At 40.2% G+C, this 17937-nt stretch overlaps 1 protein-coding gene across 4 annotated transcripts in view; it reads left to right on the forward strand.

The window, feature by feature from the left end:
- LOC115219982 (N-acetylglutamate synthase, mitochondrial) overlaps positions 1 to 17937 on the forward strand; it is a 197742-nt gene that overhangs the window by 167875 nt on the left and 11930 nt on the right. For all 4 annotated transcript variants that reach the window (XR_003882394.2, XM_029790283.2, XM_036509438.1 and 1 more), the window contains 7 exons: positions 1572 to 1652; positions 2459 to 2558; positions 9601 to 9694; positions 12291 to 12368; positions 13119 to 13203; positions 16018 to 16112; positions 17696 to 17749. Coding sequence is in view for 3 of the 4 variants with exons in the window: in XM_029790283.2 (XP_029646143.1) it covers positions 1572 to 1652; positions 2459 to 2558; positions 9601 to 9694; positions 12291 to 12368; positions 13119 to 13203; positions 16018 to 16112; positions 17696 to 17749 (587 nt within the window). In the remaining variant the exon portion in view is untranslated. The remainder of the gene's footprint in view (positions 1 to 1571; positions 1653 to 2458; positions 2559 to 9600; positions 9695 to 12290; positions 12369 to 13118; positions 13204 to 16017; positions 16113 to 17695; positions 17750 to 17937) is intronic.

Consider the following 17937-nt stretch of genomic DNA (forward strand, 5'->3'; position numbering starts at 1 on the left):
AGATTAATCAGTAACATAATATCCATAATGAAATAATACCAATATTTTTATTGTATTATTAAATAACAAATTACATGTTGTAAAGATCAATAATCTCCATATAATAACAGCCAATCTAAATAAATGCTGGTTAATCCTTCCAGTCACATTTTACATCATATATAGAGGGGAGAGGGAGAGAGAGTGAGTAAAAATAATAAAGGGAGAGTTAAAATAAGGGGTGCAGGTTGAGAGTGCATACTAGGCTTGGTGGCAGGCAATACTCTTTTTTCTTTGAGGAAATTTTGCAAAGAAAAGTCTCCAATGAAGTAGATTGTGCTTATGTTGATGAAAGAAAACAAAAAGAGGAAAGCAAAACATATTTATTACAAATATACAAACAATAGATTTGTTTTATTTAATTTTATTTTAAGCTAAAAAAATATATTTTTCTTTTAAAAATTGATATTCATTATTTCATCATTTCACATGGGCACCAAGACATTGGATAAAAAAATTAATTTCACAAACGTAATCCTTTCCCAAATAAATTGCACTTCATATTCGAGGCTTCGATGAAGCTTTAAGATGCTATTCAGGCACTCAACTTAGAGTCCACTGCATCTTACAGCAGAAACACCAGTAAGCTAATGAAATTCACAAGATAATCATTCATTCCTTTGCCATCTCTCTTTCTAAAGTGTATATATATATATATATATATATATATATATAATACAAATAAGAAAATAGAGGAACAAATTTAGTTTGTTCATCAACTTTTGAATATTAGAATGTTGAATTATTTATTCATTTAATAAAATAAGAACCTTAATAGCATACATATATATCTTATAATTCAATACATATAAGATAAGAATACAAATTATAAAAATCAAATTATTGAAATCATTAAAATCACTTCTTACAGCTGTTTCAGCCTATGGTTAAAAGTAGTTAATTTTATTTCTATTGCCTATAGTTGTCAATATATTGACGTTGTAGGCATTTAAGAATAGGGTACTTATATATATAACCATAGGCCTCATCAGAGTTTATAAGGAACTTCAAAAATATTAATATTAATACATTTATGTATTAAGAATCTGGGTACTTTACCAACAGTATATTGGATAAATACTATCCCTTGGTGGGTTACACCCATAACCCCTAACTTACTTTGTGGTATATATATATATATATATATATATATATATATATCACTTGAAGCTGTAAGATGTTACTCAGGTCCTCGTCTCTGTGTCCACTGCATCTCATAGCAGAAACGGCTGTAAGCCAATGAAGTAGATAAGATAATAATTTATTCCTTTGTCATATCTCTTTATTATTACTGCTCTATACTCAGCCAAAACTTCGTTCTGAAACGTGCGTATATTGAGTCCTACACCAGGTTATTGGTCTTGCTCTGCCTAAACGAAATCTTAAACATAAAAGATAATTTCTAATTATTGTATGTCATGTTTTTTGGCAATGTCACTGTGTATACTCTGAAAGTTAGCCATTGTATGACAGGTGATTCTTCATTCCAATTAAGAATAGGTATTACGGCGTGTTCTCTTCTCATTCAACAGGTCATTCCTAACATTAACTTACCTGTCGATTTGGAAACAGTAGCAGAGAAACCCTGGTACACACCTGAAATCAAAAGTCGGGTAAGTATGGTTTGCTGCTTTACCTTTTCCTGCTGCCAGCTTATCACTCCCCCCGCCTCCTCCTTTCTGACGCACCCCGTTTCCTTCCCCTTCCTCCCCACTGCTCCACTCCCCTGTTCACCATTCACTGCATTTACCCCAATTGCCATTTCTAACTATCCAGCACTCTTCCTTTCATATTCTCACAGAATCATCCATTCACACACCTCCATCTTGTACTCCTGGTCTCAATTCTGTCCCCTTATTCTTGCCCCTGTACTCTTACTCTCGATTCTGTACCTCACAACCAGCATCTCTCTCTCATTTCCTCTTTCCAGCAGGGGAAGCCATGTATCTCCCCTACATCAAGACGGCTGTTTCTCCCCCCCCCCCCATCATACACCAGGCACAAAGCCGCCTCCCTCAAGAACACCTCAATCCTGGAGTCTTGTCTTGTTAGTTACTTGGTAACCTCCCGAGTACTGGTGCCATGGGAAAAAAAAACAACCCACCATGCTCTGAAGTGGTTGGCATTAAGAAGGGCATCCAGCTGTAGAAACCCTGCCAAAACAGTCCTCGGACCCATCGGATCTTGTCAAACTGTCCAATCCATGCCAGCATAGAAAACAGACTTTGCCTTTCATCCTTTCAGGATCGATAAAATAATAAGTACCAGTTATGCACTGGGGTCAATGTAATCAATTTACCCCTTTCCCCCTGCTCCCAATTTCAAGCCTTGTGCCTATAATAGAAAGGATTGTTATTATTATTATCATTATTATTATCATTATTATTGTTGTTGTTGTTGTTGTTGTTTCTTCTGGCAGATATCAAGGATTTCAGACTTACTCTATCAGCTTCCAAGCCACAGCTCTGTTGTGATAACATCAGTGGACAAAATGCTACAAGAACTGTTCACGCATCGAGGTAAGACCAGCCATGCTTCACAGCACCCCTCCTTCCATAACGACCACCACCACCACAACAACAATTACACTCAGACAGGCAGTGTCCTCCCCTCCCTCCCTCTGTCTCTTCTGCATCTGTTCCATTCTCTGCTTGCAAGACTACTTGTCTCCATCCATGCCCATCAATGCTCACCTGATGCACTCACCGCTCTTTCTTCTCAAGAAACAATGAGTGTGAGGGGTTCTATGTGGTCGTTTGATGTGCTAAAAATAGCAATGAAATGTCCTTTGAAACCCTGCAAATTCAAATTAAGAAAGGAAGGGCACACAGGGTCATGTAGTCCTGGATTTATCCCTAAAAAAATGGGCTGGTCACAGCTGGAAGGTCTTTGATCATAGGTTTGCTGGAGTTGAGAAGACCTGGGGCTAATGATGACAACAATATCTTCTTGAACAGACGAGGTTATCTCTCCATGGTCACTGAACCTGCTAGAAATAACAGCCAAACTTTCTTCAAATCCTTCCCCCTTGTGACTGTCTTTAAAAAATGGGGGCATAATGGATAAAGTAATCAGGGTTCTTACACAACCGCTGGAGGAATGAAAAGCAAAGTTGATCTCTGGAGGATTTGATCTCACAGTGCAGAAACCCGTGTTTGATTCTTTATCTGAAATTTATCTTTTGCTTGTTTCAATCATTGGACTGCGGCCATGCTGGGGCACCACCTTGAAGAGTTTTTTTTTCAGTCTGGTATTTGAACTTTTTGTCTCTTTTGCTGAACCACTCAGTTGTGAGGATGTAAACAAACCAACACTGGTTGTCAAATGGTGGGACATACACACACACGATGGGCTTCCACACAGTTTCCCTCTACCAAATTCACTCATAAAGCATTGGTCAGTCTGAGGCTACAGGAGAAGACACTTGCCCAAGGTGCCCTGCAGTGGGACAGAACCTGGATGCATGTGGTCACAAACTGAGCTCCTTAACCACACAGTCACACCTTTTGCCTTGGAGAGGCATTTTTGGATGTGCATTGTATAGGCATCTCTTCAGGGCCGAAATTATTTTCTGATACTGAAAAGGAAGAACAGCCTGAAGTTTAGTTTTTTTTGTTTTATATATATCACCGTGATCACCGTGACTGACCAGGCTACCAGATGTTGCTACACATCGCTGGTCACAATGCACCTTGCATTGTTTTAGCCTTCAAATGACGCCACCCCACGGGCTAAACGAGCAGGCCAACAGAAGAAAGAGTGAGAGAAAGTTGTGGCGAAAGAGGACAGCAGGGATCGCCACCACCCCCTGCTGGAGCCTCGTGGAGCTTTAGGTGTTTTTGCTCAATAAACACTCACAACGCCTGGTCTGGGAATCGAAACCGCAATCCTACAACTGCGAGTCCACTGCCCTAACCACTGAGCCATAGCGTCTCCACACACGCACACACACACACACACACACATATTACTCTTTTACTTGTTTCAGTCATTTGACTGCGGCCATGCTGGAGCACCACCTTTAGTCGAGCAAATCGACCCCGGGACTTATTCTTTGTAAGCCCAGTACTTATTCTATCGGTCTCTTTTTGCCGAACCGCTAAGTGATGGGGACGTAAACACACCAGCATCGGCTGTCAAGCAATGCTAGGGGTACAAACACAGACACACAAACACGCACACACACACACATACATATATATATATATATATATATATACATATATATATACGACAGGCTTCTTTCAGTTTCCGTCTACCAAATCCACTCACAAGGCATTGGTCGGCCCGGGGCTATAGCAGAAGACACTTGCCCAAGATGCCACGCAGTGGGACTGAACCCGGAACTATGTGGTTGCTTAGCAAGCTACTTACCACACAATCACTCCTGCGCTTTATATATATATATATATATATATATAATTTTCTCTTTATCTTTTTCTCTGGTTGCTGTAGTCTTTGCTTTTGGTGAAGAATTCCTGGTTGTAATAAAAGATTATCAAAGACGAAGAATTTTGGCTTTGATGTCTGTAGTTACGTTGCTGTTTATGAACAGGATTGAGTATGTCAGGTGATTCTATAACAGATAAACAAAGATGCTAAGAGCAGGAATTTGGGATTTGGTGGCTGCAGTTGTGTGTGATTTATGGGCAAGAATGAGAATGTTTGGTGCAAAAGGTCAACAGTAATCAACCCAAGATGAACAATCTTTTCGATTAAACCGAGGAATGTATTTCACTTTTTTTAACTGAGCCATGGCAGCATGAAGGCAAATGTTAACCAATGATGATGATGATGATGTTCTTTTAGCTTTTGGAAGACGTAGAAGATGGTAAGAAAATTTTCTCTGGAATTTTTCTCTTCCTTGTACCACCTTCCTCACAGCAACAGACAGACAGACAGAAAGTTTGTAAGAGGAATGTGGAGAAGATGTTCTTTTGAACTTTGGCAGGCGCAGCCAGTCTGGGGAGATAGAAGTTGTTGATAATTAAGGGTGAAGAGGAAAATGTGGGTGGGAGGGAAAATTCTAGAAGAGTGCTCTTCTGCAAGGAAATGAATGGTAAATATAATGAGATATGTTTCATATATAAATACATACATACGCGATGGTAAATTGTCGACAGTTTATATAATTTTAATTTCATGTATGTCCATTGTTAGCTTTTTATTTTGTCAACTACACAGTATAGTAGGGTTAGTTGGGCACCGTCTGGGATAAAAACACCACCATGATGCAATTCACTCTGCCAGAAATTTGGAAACGACATGCTGTCCTGCTTGGCATTTGCACCCGAAGCTCCAATACAAACAGATGGTGAACACACAGAACAACCATTCGCTCACCGTGTCCCCAAAACATGTATCGAGAGTGATAAAAATCAAACACCCAGTCAACATCATGGTGTTTGGTGTGATTACTAGTGATGGTGACGTTATGCCTCCATTCATCTTCCCACAGACTCAAGATGGAGGCCTACATCAAGTGCCTGGAGGAGGTAGTGCTACCCTGGGTCAAGAGGGTGGCTGCTGGAAGACCCTATGTCTGACAACAGGACTCTGCACCATACCACACAAGCAGGAGAACCCAGTCATGGCTGTCAGACAATTTCTGCAACCACACCACCCCTAACATCTGGCCACCTAACTCCCCAGACTGCAACCCCTTTGATTATATGTGTGGGGTGCAGTTGAGCAAGAGACCAACAAAACGCCTTGTAACACAAAAGATGAACTGAAGGCAAGGATTATGGCAGCATTCACCAACTTAAACTCTGCATCCAGAAGAGTTGCAGTACATTCCAAAGTCGTCTAGAGGCTGTGGTTGAAGCCAATGGAGATTTTATTGAATAAATTTACTCTTTAGTATTTCAAGATATTTTTATGAAATTTTGGTAAATATATCTGTTAGAATGAGACGTCAGTGTTATTTTAATTGTTGTGTAATTTACATGACAATATATTCACTGCACCTTATCTATATGTATATATATATATATATATATGTGTGTGTGTGCGTGTGTATATATATCATTATCATTTAATATCCACTTACCATGCTGGCATGGGTTGGACAGTTTGACTAAGGGTTGGCAAGCCAGAAGGTTGCACCAGGCCAACAGAATAAATACCAGGCTTTAAAAAATAAGCACCGGGGTCAATTCATTTGACTAAAATTCTTCAAGATGGTGCCCCAGCATGGCCGCAGTCTAATGATCGAAAGAAGTAAAAGATAAAAGACATGGGCGATCGTTGCATTCTTTCTTGTCTTGAGGTTCACAGCCAAACGGCCGGGTGGATTCACGTGAAAAATGGCAGACATGTGGAGACAGGTGCATAGAGTGGAATACAGTTTGGATGTTTTTCCTAATCCCCATAGTTACGGAGAAAACCAATTAAAAGTTTTTCTAATGGAATCATCCTCTTTGTTCCGCCATTGACACAACCGGCCTGTACCATTTCACTAGCAACAAGGGGAGTACAGGATGACAGTCAGCCAAAACTTGCGTTATGCTGTCTCTCTTCTTTCACCTCTTTGTGGGGTTAATAATCTTCATCTTTAGTTCTCTTTCTCACCCTCTTTCCCTCTCACATACACACGTGCAAGCACACACACACACACACACACACGTCCATTTCATATATCTTCCTTCAATTTCTGCTTTCTACAAATAAAATTTTTACAGATACAACTGCTTACAAAAATAGGAATTAATGTATAATTTATTTCTATATTCATAATTAAATCAATGTTTAAATGATTAGACAGAGGTCCAATAGAATAGCTCTCAGAAACAGACTACATAAAAATTCGTTTTTCACAACTTCTGAAGCTGTTTTCTGACAGGGGGTGGTGGAGTCAGGAAATTTTCATACAGCTGGACGCTCCAATCGAAACAAGGGACCCAAAATGATAAGGTTTAGAAACACCTAACCGAAAACGATCACAGTCTGTTTCTGAGAACTATTCTATTGGACCTCTGTCTAATCATTAAAACATCATGCAAACAGACCGGATGAAACCGGGCTTAGCTGCTAATATATATATATAGATATATATATATATTATGTTAAATTAGAGATAAAACCACTATTAGGCAAATCATACAATGAAAAACTTAAGCCAATACATAAGATTAATTAATTTATATTATTTTAAATATATATCAAAATTATTAAAAAAAGATAATGAGTATAACACTACGATCGTTTCATGGCTGTCCAATTTGTAAAAATTCGAGTTACAGTCAATCTTCAGGTGATTGAAATATTTATCTTAGTGAGGTTTAACAATGAACTATATATATATATAGTTGTGTGCAAAAGTGCTACACCCTAGCAGTGGAGGGAACCTGTGGAAGAGGTAGACCCAGGAAAACCTGGGACGAGGTGGTGAAGCACGACCTTCGAACTTTAGGTCTCACTAAGGAAATGTCTAGAGACCGAGACCTATGGAAGTATGCTGTGCATGAGAAGACCCGGCAAGACTAGTCAGGCCATAACCCGTGGCCCCGACTTGGGACGTAGTCAGTCCTGTGCATACCTTCCTTCTTGTGACACTTATAAAGACCTGTTGAGGCAAGTGAAAATCAAATCAAATCAAAACAAATCAAAATAGATGAACATCAGTGGAATTGTATTCTTTGTGGTACCAGTGCCGGTGGCACACAAGAAAACCACCCAAACGTGGCCGTAACCAGTACCGCATCGACTGGCCTCCGTGCTGTGGGCACAACAAACACCATCCGATCGTGGCCGTTCGCCAGCCTCATCTGGCACCTGTGCCGGTGGCACATAAAGACACCATCCGAAGACCCGGCGACGTAGTCAGTCCACCTGTGCATACCTTCCCTCTTATGACACTTGTGAAGACCTGTTGAGGCAAGTGTGTGACACTTGTGAAGACCTGTTGAGGCAGAGGCAAGTGTGTGACACTTGTGGAGACCTGTTGAGGCAAGTGTGTGACCCTTGTGAAGACCTGTTGAGGCAAGTGAAAATCAAACCAAATCAAATCAAAATAGATGAATATCAATGGAATTTGTATCTTTGTGGTTCCAGTACCGGTGGCACACAAGAAAACCATCCGAACGTGGCCGTAGCTGGTACCGCATCGACTGGCCTCCGTGCTGTGGGCACAACAAACACCATCTGATCGTGGCCGTTCGCCAGCCTCACCTGGCACCTGTGTCGGTGGCACATAAAAACACCATCCAAAGACCCGGCGACGTAGTCAGTCCACTGTGCATACCTTCCCTCTTATGACACTTGTGAAGACCTGTTGAGGCAGAGGCAAGTGTGTGACACTTGTGAAGACCTGTTGAGGCAGAGGCAAGTGTGTGACACTTGTGGAGACCTGTTGAGGCAAGTGTGTGACACGCGTGACACTTGTGAAGACCTGTTGAGGCAAGTGAAAATCAAACCAAATCAAAATAGATGAACATCAATGGAATTGTATCTTTGTGGTTCCAGTACCGGTGGCACACAAGAAAACCATCCGATCGTGGCCGTTCGCCAGCCACATCTGGCACCTGTGTCGGTGGCACATAAAGACACCATCCGAAGACCCGGCGACGTAGACAGTCCACCTGTGCATACCTTCCTTCTTGTGACACTTGTGAAGACCTGTTGAGGCAAGTGAAAATCAAAAAAAAATCAAATCAAATCAAAACAAATCAAAATAGATGAACATAAATGGAATTTGTATCTTTGTGGTACCAGTGCCGTGGCACACAAGAAAATCATCCGAACGTGGCCGTAGCCAGTACCGCATAGACTGGCCTCCGTGCTTTGGGGACGTAACAAACACCATCCGATCGTGGCCGTCCGCCAGCCTCATCTGGCACCTGTGTCGGTGGCACATAAAAACACCATCCGAGCGTGGCCGTCTGCCAGCCTCGTCTGGCACCTGCCAGCCTCATCTGGCACCTGTGTCGGTGGCACATAAAAACACCATCCGAGCGTGGCCGTCTGCCAGCCTCGTCTGGCACCTGTGTCGGTGGCACATAAAAACACCATCCGAGCGTGGCCGTTCGCCAGCCTCGTCTGGCACCTGTGTCGGTGGCACATAAAATCACCCACTACACTCTCGGAGTGGTTGGCGTTAGGAAGGGCATCCAGCTGTAGAAACACTGCCAGATCTGACTGGCCTGGTGCAGCCTTCGGGCTCCCCAGACCCCAGTTGAACCGTCCAACCCATGCTAGCATGGAAAACGGACGCTAAATGATGATGATGATGATGATGATGATACACACAGACACATACATTTATTTGTTCAAATTGTTTGGAATTAATTCTGCATTATCTCATAGCCTTGAGATTTGGATGATGTGATTGTTTCTTTATAGGACAAGTGTGAGAGGCCAACTCTGACCAATTGGAATGAAAGACAGGTAAAATTTTGAGGCCAGGTAGATGCTAAATGGTTAAAACAGCCATTATTGTTGCTTTGCTCCGTGTCCTGTGGTCTTGCTTTGTTTTCCAATTCTGTTTTCTCTTCATTTCGACAAGAATTTTTCTCACATCTTACCATCATTCTGTTATATTTACCATTTTATATCCTTTAGGTTCTGGAACATTCTTTAAGATTACCGAACCAATTCACCGATACCATCACCTCGAGCAAGTCGATCAAGCCAGACTGCACAATCTTCTCTTAAAGTAAGTTTCTCCTCTGAAACGGTACTGGTTTCTTTCTTTGCTCATTGTTTACCTTGGCAGGTTCCTTTGTGATGTTAAAAACACCGTGACTAATGAATTTATGACTAATGATTGAGCAAAATCAGCAGAGCATCAATCCAGCTGATTAAACAGTCCCTTGCATTTCACAGATGTCAAGCATAAGTCTTTATGTGGCTACGGAGCCTCCCTAGAAGTAGTAACCAAATCTAATTCTACATACTGGATAGTCATAGCTGGAAAGTCTTTCCTCATATGTCTTTTCATTTAGGGGCTGCTGATGTGGTGGACACCGGAGAGGGATTAAGCTAAGAACAACAGTGAATTTCCTCTGGTGTTTTGTTAGGTTACAGTCTTAATTTCAAATCCTTCCATGGCCAAATATCTGACAGCTGAAAGGAGTAGTAGTGAGAGACCATTATTTTGATATCCTTTTCATTGCCTCAAGAATCACTCTGCTCACAAAAAGGGTTTTCATTTTTTAAATAAAGGTTCTGTGTTTCCTATAGTAGAAAGGATTATTATCATTATTATTAAGGTGGCAAGCTGGCAGAAACGTTAGCACACCGGCTGAAATGCTTTGCGGTATTTCGTCGGCCGCTACATTCTGAGTTCAAATTCCGCCGAGGTTGACTTTGCCTTTCATCCTTTCGGGGTCGATTAAATAAGTACCAGTTACGAACTGGAGTTGATGTAATCGACTTAATCCGTTTGTCTGTCCTTGTTTATCCCCTCTGTGTTTAGCCCCTTGTGGGTAGTAAAGAAATAGGTATTTCATCTGCCGCTACGTTCTGAGTTCAAATTCCGCCGAGGTCGACTTTGCCTTTCATCCTTTTGGGGTCAGATAAATAAGTACCAGTTATGCACTGGGGTTGGTGTAATCGACTATCCCCGGGGTTGGTGTAATCGACTATCCCCTTCCCCCAAATTTCAGGCCTTGTGCCTACAGGACAAAGGATTATTATTATTATTACTTTAGCCTTAGCGAAGGCAGAAGTATTGTTTTCAGTTGTGTTTATTTGTTTGTTTGTCTGTGGACAAAATATCTCAAGAACTCCTGGATGGATTCAGATGAAACTTTCTGGGATGTTTGACCTTGTGACTGGCATGAATTGATTAGATTTTGGGATTGATCCGGTACCACACAAGGATTCTAGATTATTTGTTATATTTACTTTACTTTAAATGAAGTATTACAATCTTATGTTAACTTTCAAGTCTTTCCCTTATTATCTCCCTTGAAAGCACACTCATGTTTTCCACATAAGTTATGGTGGTGTTGCTCTTTCTAAAGTTTTATTTTCGTTTCTCTATTATTAATTTTACTCGTGTCTCTATCTTAGCAGAAACCGATGGACAAAGAAATCAAACTACATAAGCAAATGCCAGCAAAACCGTTCAGAAATTAAATAACCCTAACATATTCTGTAACAATAATAAATTTAATTTATCCTTGACAATTTTTAGTTTTACCAATTTTGAATATATTGCTCCTGTTTAAAACCTCTTACCAACTTGACATTTCCATTTCTAGCTCTGCTTTGAAAGAAGCTTTTCTTCTTGGACTCATGTTTTTGTGTGCAACGATGTTGTTAAACCTCTGTTAACAGCACCGTATGCAAGTCGTTTCCATTTTTGTTCACGCATGGATAAATTTTTCACTATAAACCTTAACGGTCGTAAAGACACTATATTAGTGGATAGATGAAAAAAGGCCTTCCTAGAGAAAATTCTCCCTGTTCCCACTGCAGACAACACACGGCATTACAAACACAGCCTGCACACACACCTTTACATTCCATGACTACCATTGGGATCAATCAGGTACCGAACAAGGTTTCTGGATTATTATTCCAGTTTTTGTACTTAATTTTTGGGAGCGGTCAGGTTCATTTTGAGTGTTCTCATTTGTGAGTGCCATTGAGTTTATTTCAAATATTCTCATTTTAAAAATCATCAGCTAATTGCTGAGAGGACGTTGGTGTTGCCTTAGCAGAGGTTTGCGCTCTCTGAGCACTCTTATTATTATTATTATTATTATTATTATTATTATTATTATTCAGGTGACAAGCGGGCAGGAATGTTAGCATGCAGAACAAACTGCTCAGTGACATTTCATGAATCTTTACGTTCTGAGTTCAAATTCTGCTGAGTTCGACTTTACCGTTCATCCTTTCAAGATTGATCAAATAAATACCTGTTTCTTTACTACCCACAAGGAGCTAAACACAGAGGGGACAAACAAAGACAGACAAATTGATTAAGTCTGATTTTATCGATCCCAGTGCATAACTAGTACTTATTTAATCGATCCTGAAAGGATGAAAGGCAAAGTCGACCTAGGTGGAATTTGAACTCAGGACGTAACAGCAGACAAAATACGGCTATGCATTTCGCCCGGCGTGCTGTTTCTGCCAGCTCGCCGCCTTAATTGATCAAATGAATACCAGTCAAGTACTGGGGTCAACGTAATCGACTATTCCCCCTCCCCCAACATTTCGGGCCTTGTGCCTATGGTAGAAAGCATTATCATTATTTTTATCATTCTTATTGTTTATTTCTGTGTTTTTCGTTTCAGAGCTTTTGGTCGCAACTTGAAAGACGGTTATTTTGAAATGATTCAAAACCAACTTCACACTTTGTATTTGTCCGAAGAGTAAATATTCTAACCTTTTTTTCTTCTTCTTTTTTACTTTCTTTCTCTCTTTCTCTCTCTCATTCTTTATGTAGTTTTCTGAATGTGGTTGTATGTGTATGCGTGTGTATGGAAATATGAATGTGTGTGTGTGTGGTAAGTAGCTTGCTTACCAACTACATGGTTCCGGGTTCAGTCCCACTGCGTGACACCTTGGGCAAGTGTCTTCTACTGTAACCTTGGGCCAACCAAAGCCTTTTGAGTGGATTTGGTAGACGGAAACTGAAAAAAGCTCATCATTGTGTGTGTATGAAACATGGATATGTGTGTGAGTGTGTGTGTGGTAAGTAGCTTGCTTGCCAACTGTCGTATGTCCAAATCTGGCCAAATGCATTTTTTTCTTTTTTTTTTCGAAAAATTGTCAAACAATAATACAACAGATTTTGCAACCATTCCATAGAGTGGTGAAACTATATTTTGTTTTCTGGAAAAGCAACATTTTGGACTTACAACACTTTTGCATAATAGCAACGATACCTAGATACATACATACATACATATATACATAATAGCAACGATACATACATATATACATATATATATATATATATATATACATAATGACAAGTGTCATTAAATACGACAGGGTGTTATTTAATGGCATTTTAATGACGTCTGTTGTTCCTTTTTGATGTAACTCTGCTAATTAGCTGCCTCATTTAATTATTTAAACACACACACACACGCATTATCTTTGTCTTCTCCTTTCAGTTACAGTGCCGCAGCCATCATCCTCCACGAAAATAGCACTGATGTCCCATATCTTGATAAATTCGCAGTATCACAGAAGGCACAGGTCTGTTCTCTCTTTACCATTTCCTTTTTCTTTGGCGTTTATTGTTTCGGTGTAAAGTTGTTGGTGTTTGGTAGAGGTGGAGTGGGGTTTCGGTCGATAGAACTGAGCCTGCGTAAATAAGCGATTGGTCTTTGCTTCATGGGTATCGAAATGTTGACAGGGAAAAATCAACCTTGGCAGCAATAAAAACAACAACAAAACAAAAAGATGCAACACAGAACAACAAGGCATTTGATCTGTTGTTGTTGTGCTTCTACATTTCCTAATCAGTAACACCATGATGATGATGATGATGATGATGGTAATAATATTACTAATAATAATAATATAACTGGCCCCCACCTGCAAGGTCGCGTGCTGTTTATCTTGATATGAGATCACCATATCACACACATATGGCTGTGATGCATGTGCCTAGTGTACCCTTATTAGATGGGTAGTCATGATGGGTATACTGGGCTTTGTATATTTTACCCCAGTGTCACTTTGATGGCATGCACTGCCCTTTCACTCAATAATGATAATAATAATATCAAATCAAATTCGCAAATTCGATGACTGGCACCCATGCCAGTGGAGCGCTAAGAGCACCATCCGAGCGTGATCGCTGCCAGAGCGGCCGACTGGCTTCTGTGCTGGTGGCACATAAAAAACACCATTGAGCGTGGCTGTTGCCAGTACCACCTGACTGGCCCTCGTGTCGGTGGAACGTAAAAAACACCCACTACACTCTCAGAGTGGTTGGCATTAGGATCGGCATCCAGCTGTAGAAACTGCCAGATCAGATTGGAGCCTGGTGCAACCATCTGGTTCGCCAGCCCTCAGTCAAATCGTCCAACCCATGCTAGCATGGAAAGCAGACATTAAACGATGATGATGATGATGATGAATAATCCTTTATGCTATAGGCACAAGGCCTGAAATTTTAGAGGACGGGAATAGTCGATTATATCGACCCCAGTGTTTCACTGGTACTTAATTTATTGACCCCTGAAAGGATGAAAGACAGAGTTGACCTCGGTAGAACTTGAACTCAGAACATAAAACTCATGCTATAAACAGCTGGAACAAATACTGCAAAGCAATTCTTCTGACTCTTGCCAGAAGTCGGCACTGAAAGATTGTGAATAAAAGAAAAGGTGACGAAAGTTGAAATTAAAATTTTGAGGAAAACTGGTTTACCATTTAACCCTTTCGTTACCACATTTCTTTTGAGGTGCTTTGTGTTTCTTTCAATTATTTTAAATATAACAAAGAATTTAGTAAAATAACTTAGTTATCATTCAGCTAGTGTTAGGAACATAAATTGTGACTAAGGTTTGATGGAAAACTTTTGAAAACAAGACATTTGTACTACAGAGCCGGAGGTGGTTTCAGCCGGGTTGGTAACGGAAGGGTTAATATCTATTTCTAATAATGGTCCTGAAGAGAAGATCAGTTTTAAGTTGGGAATGAAACCATAAATATAGGAAGAGGGATTAATTAATTATATCGATACAGTTCTATATTTACGGTCACATGTCATCGTGGTTAAGAGAGCAGGCTGCTAATCCCAAGATTCCAAGTTCAATTCCAGGCAGTGACCTGAATAATAATAATAATAATAATAATAATAACAACAACATTGAAAAAATACCTTAGGAATGAGAACCCAGGTTTGAAATTTCCCCAAGACACCTGATGAAGGCTGGAGGGTTTATCAGCCGAAACGTTGTGTTAACAACAAACAAGATGAGGACAAATATCTGTCAAATGTGAATAATGTAAACATATCGATCACAATACTTGTCTAAGGGGCTTTTATTTTATAGATTACCAGTAAAATAAAGGGCACAATCATCTCCAACAGGATTTGAACTCACAATGTAAAAGCTTGTAAACAATAATAGCAAAGCATTTTGTCCTCGCACTCAAACTGCTCTTCAAAGCTTTTGTTACCATACTTCTATTGAAATGTTCTGCTTTTGTTTCAATTAATGTTGATAGTTATGAAGATTTTAGTAAAATAACTTTGTGATTCCCTTTAAAACAGAAAGTTTGTGGGTTGACATCAAAATGGTTTACTCCAGGTTTTTGTCCCTGCAAAGAGAAAATTGTTTAACCTTCTTTTCACCATTCTGACATGCACAGCTTTTCTTTAATTTAATCTTGAAAATGCTGAGGAATTTAATACAATAATTTTGTCCTTATAAAGCTGGTATTTGAAACATCAATTAACATAAAATGTTTGATAGATTTGTCCCTTTAAAACAGGGATTCTGAATCAAAGAACCAGTAGAATCAAGGGCAGTCTTAAGTGGCTTAGTGGTTAGGGTGTTAGGTTTGTGGTCGTAAGAGTGGGATTTCGATATCTGGATCTGACGATGTGTTGACCTCTTGGGCAAAAGTTGTCATTTCACGTTGCTCCAGTCCACTCAGCTGGCAAAAGTGAGCGACCCTGGACGGGACATCGGTCCATCCTGTCCACTGGCAGAGGGAATATATTCGCCAGAGAATCCGGGAGACTGGCCTTATGAGCCTATCTGACCCTTTGCTTAGGTGAGTTGCTATAAAAAAGACATTTCAAGGAACTTGAAAAGAAGGTACCTGCATAAAGTGACAGTTTCGAAGAGATATAATTCTGTCGCTATGACTTTGAAGGAAGAATAAAAAAAAACAGAATATTCTATTTCTGGCAATCTCAGCGACTCTGTTGTTGCTTCACAGAAATTCCTGATTTGCGCTGAAGAATTCTGTGTGAGAGTTTCTTATTTTATATTGAAAGTTATTTTTATCTGACGTTGTTTCTTGTATTTCCCCCACTTCTTATTGTAGGGAGAAGGCACAGGCGAGATGTTGTGGGCGTGTGTACGACAAGATTTCAAACAAGTGTTTTGGCGATCCAGGGGAGATAACCCAATCAATCCATGGTGTGTATTTTGTTATGCATTCAGAGTTGCTTCCCTTACCCCTTTTTTTTTAACAGTAATTTTATTTTCGCTTATTTTGTAATTTCATTTTCTTCCTTTATTTTTTGTTTCAGCCCTAAGGCTGTGGCCATGCTGGAGCAACTCTTTTTCTTTTGATTATTGAAATGAAAATCTTTCTTGTTAATTGTAGATTTGAAATGTAAATTATTATACTGTGTGCACACTTTTATGTGTGTGTGTGTGTGTATGTGTGTGTGTAATAATGATAATAACAATAATAACATTGAAAAATACCTTAGGAATGAGAACCCAGGTTCGAAATTTACCCAAGACACCTGATGAAGGCTGGAGGGTACATCAGCCGAAACGTTGTGTTGAGGACAAACAAGATGAGGACAAATATCCGTCAAATGTAAATCAGGTTCACTAGTGATCCCCATCATTGGTGGTCCCATAGCAGCTCCTCTGCATCCCCCAAGGTGGTATTGAACCTTTGGAGATCTTCCCCAATCACATCCAGCCATCTAATGCAGATCCTGCCATGAGGCCCCTTCCTGCTGTGTCAAACGAGAGTAAGGCTCTTGCAGCAAGATCTGGTGGAGGACATGACTATATTAGCATCTGCGACAGATAGCAAATGAACCCCAGGTGTTCATAGGGGCAGGTGTGGTAAGAAGCTTGATTCCCAACCCCATAGTTCTGGGTTCAGTCTCGCTGCTTGGCACCTTGGGCAAGTGACTTCTACTTTAGCCTTGGGCCAATCAAAGCCTTATGAGTGGATTTAGTGGAGGGAAACTGAAAGAATCCCATCGAGTGTGTGTGTGTGTATATATATGTATATGTATATATATATATATATATATGTGTGTGTGTGTGTGTATATATAGATATGTGTGTGTGTATATATAGATATGTGTCTGTGTGTGTGTATATATATATAGATATGTGCGTGTGTGTATATATATGTATGTGTGTATGTGTGTTTATATAGGTGTGTGTGTGTGGTTAGGGCAGTGGACTCGCGGTTGTAGGATCGCGGTTTCGATTCCCAGACCGGGTGTTTTGAGTGTTTATTGAGTGAAAACACCTAAAAGCTCCATGAGGCTCCAGCAGAGGTGGTGGCAATCCCTGCTGTACTCTTTCGCCACAACTTCCTCTCACTCTTTCTTCTGTTGGCCTGCTCACTCAGCCAGCGGGGTGGCATCTTTTGAAGGCTAAAACAATGCGAAGCGCATTGTGACCAGCGATGTGTAGCAACATCTGATAGCCTGGTCAGTCACAGTGGTATATATATATATATATATATATATATATATATATATATATCTGTGTGCCTTTGTGTATGTATTTGTCCACCACTTGACAGCCAACCAGTGTTAGTATGTTGACATCCCTGTCACTTAGCAGTTCAGCAAAAGAGTCCCTATGAAATAAGCAGCATGCTCAAAAAGGAAGAAATATTACTGGGGTCAATTGATTGAACTAAAATTCCACAAGGTGATACTCCAGCATGGCCACAGTCTAATGACTGACACAGATAAAAGAAACATGTATCTTACAATCCTTCTGTTTCCTTGTTTCAGGTATTTTAAGAAATCCGAAGGGAGTTGGAGCAATGGAAAATGGACTGTTTTTTGGTGAGTAGCAGCGGAGAATTCTCTCTTTGTTGATGTCAGTTATTAATTATTTCTTAATTAGCTTTGGTGTAAGGCAAGTGTGGGCAGCCGGTTTCAAGAAGCAGGCCACAAGAGACACGGTTCATCATCAGGAGGGCTACGCTACTAAAAGAGAAAGTGTTGGTAATTTTTTGTTATGTGTGCCATTC

The sequence above is a fragment of the Octopus sinensis genome, linkage group LG15 (genome assembly GCF_006345805.1).
Source record: "Octopus sinensis linkage group LG15, ASM634580v1, whole genome shotgun sequence".
NCBI lineage: Eukaryota > Metazoa > Mollusca > Cephalopoda > Octopoda > Octopodidae > Octopus > Octopus sinensis.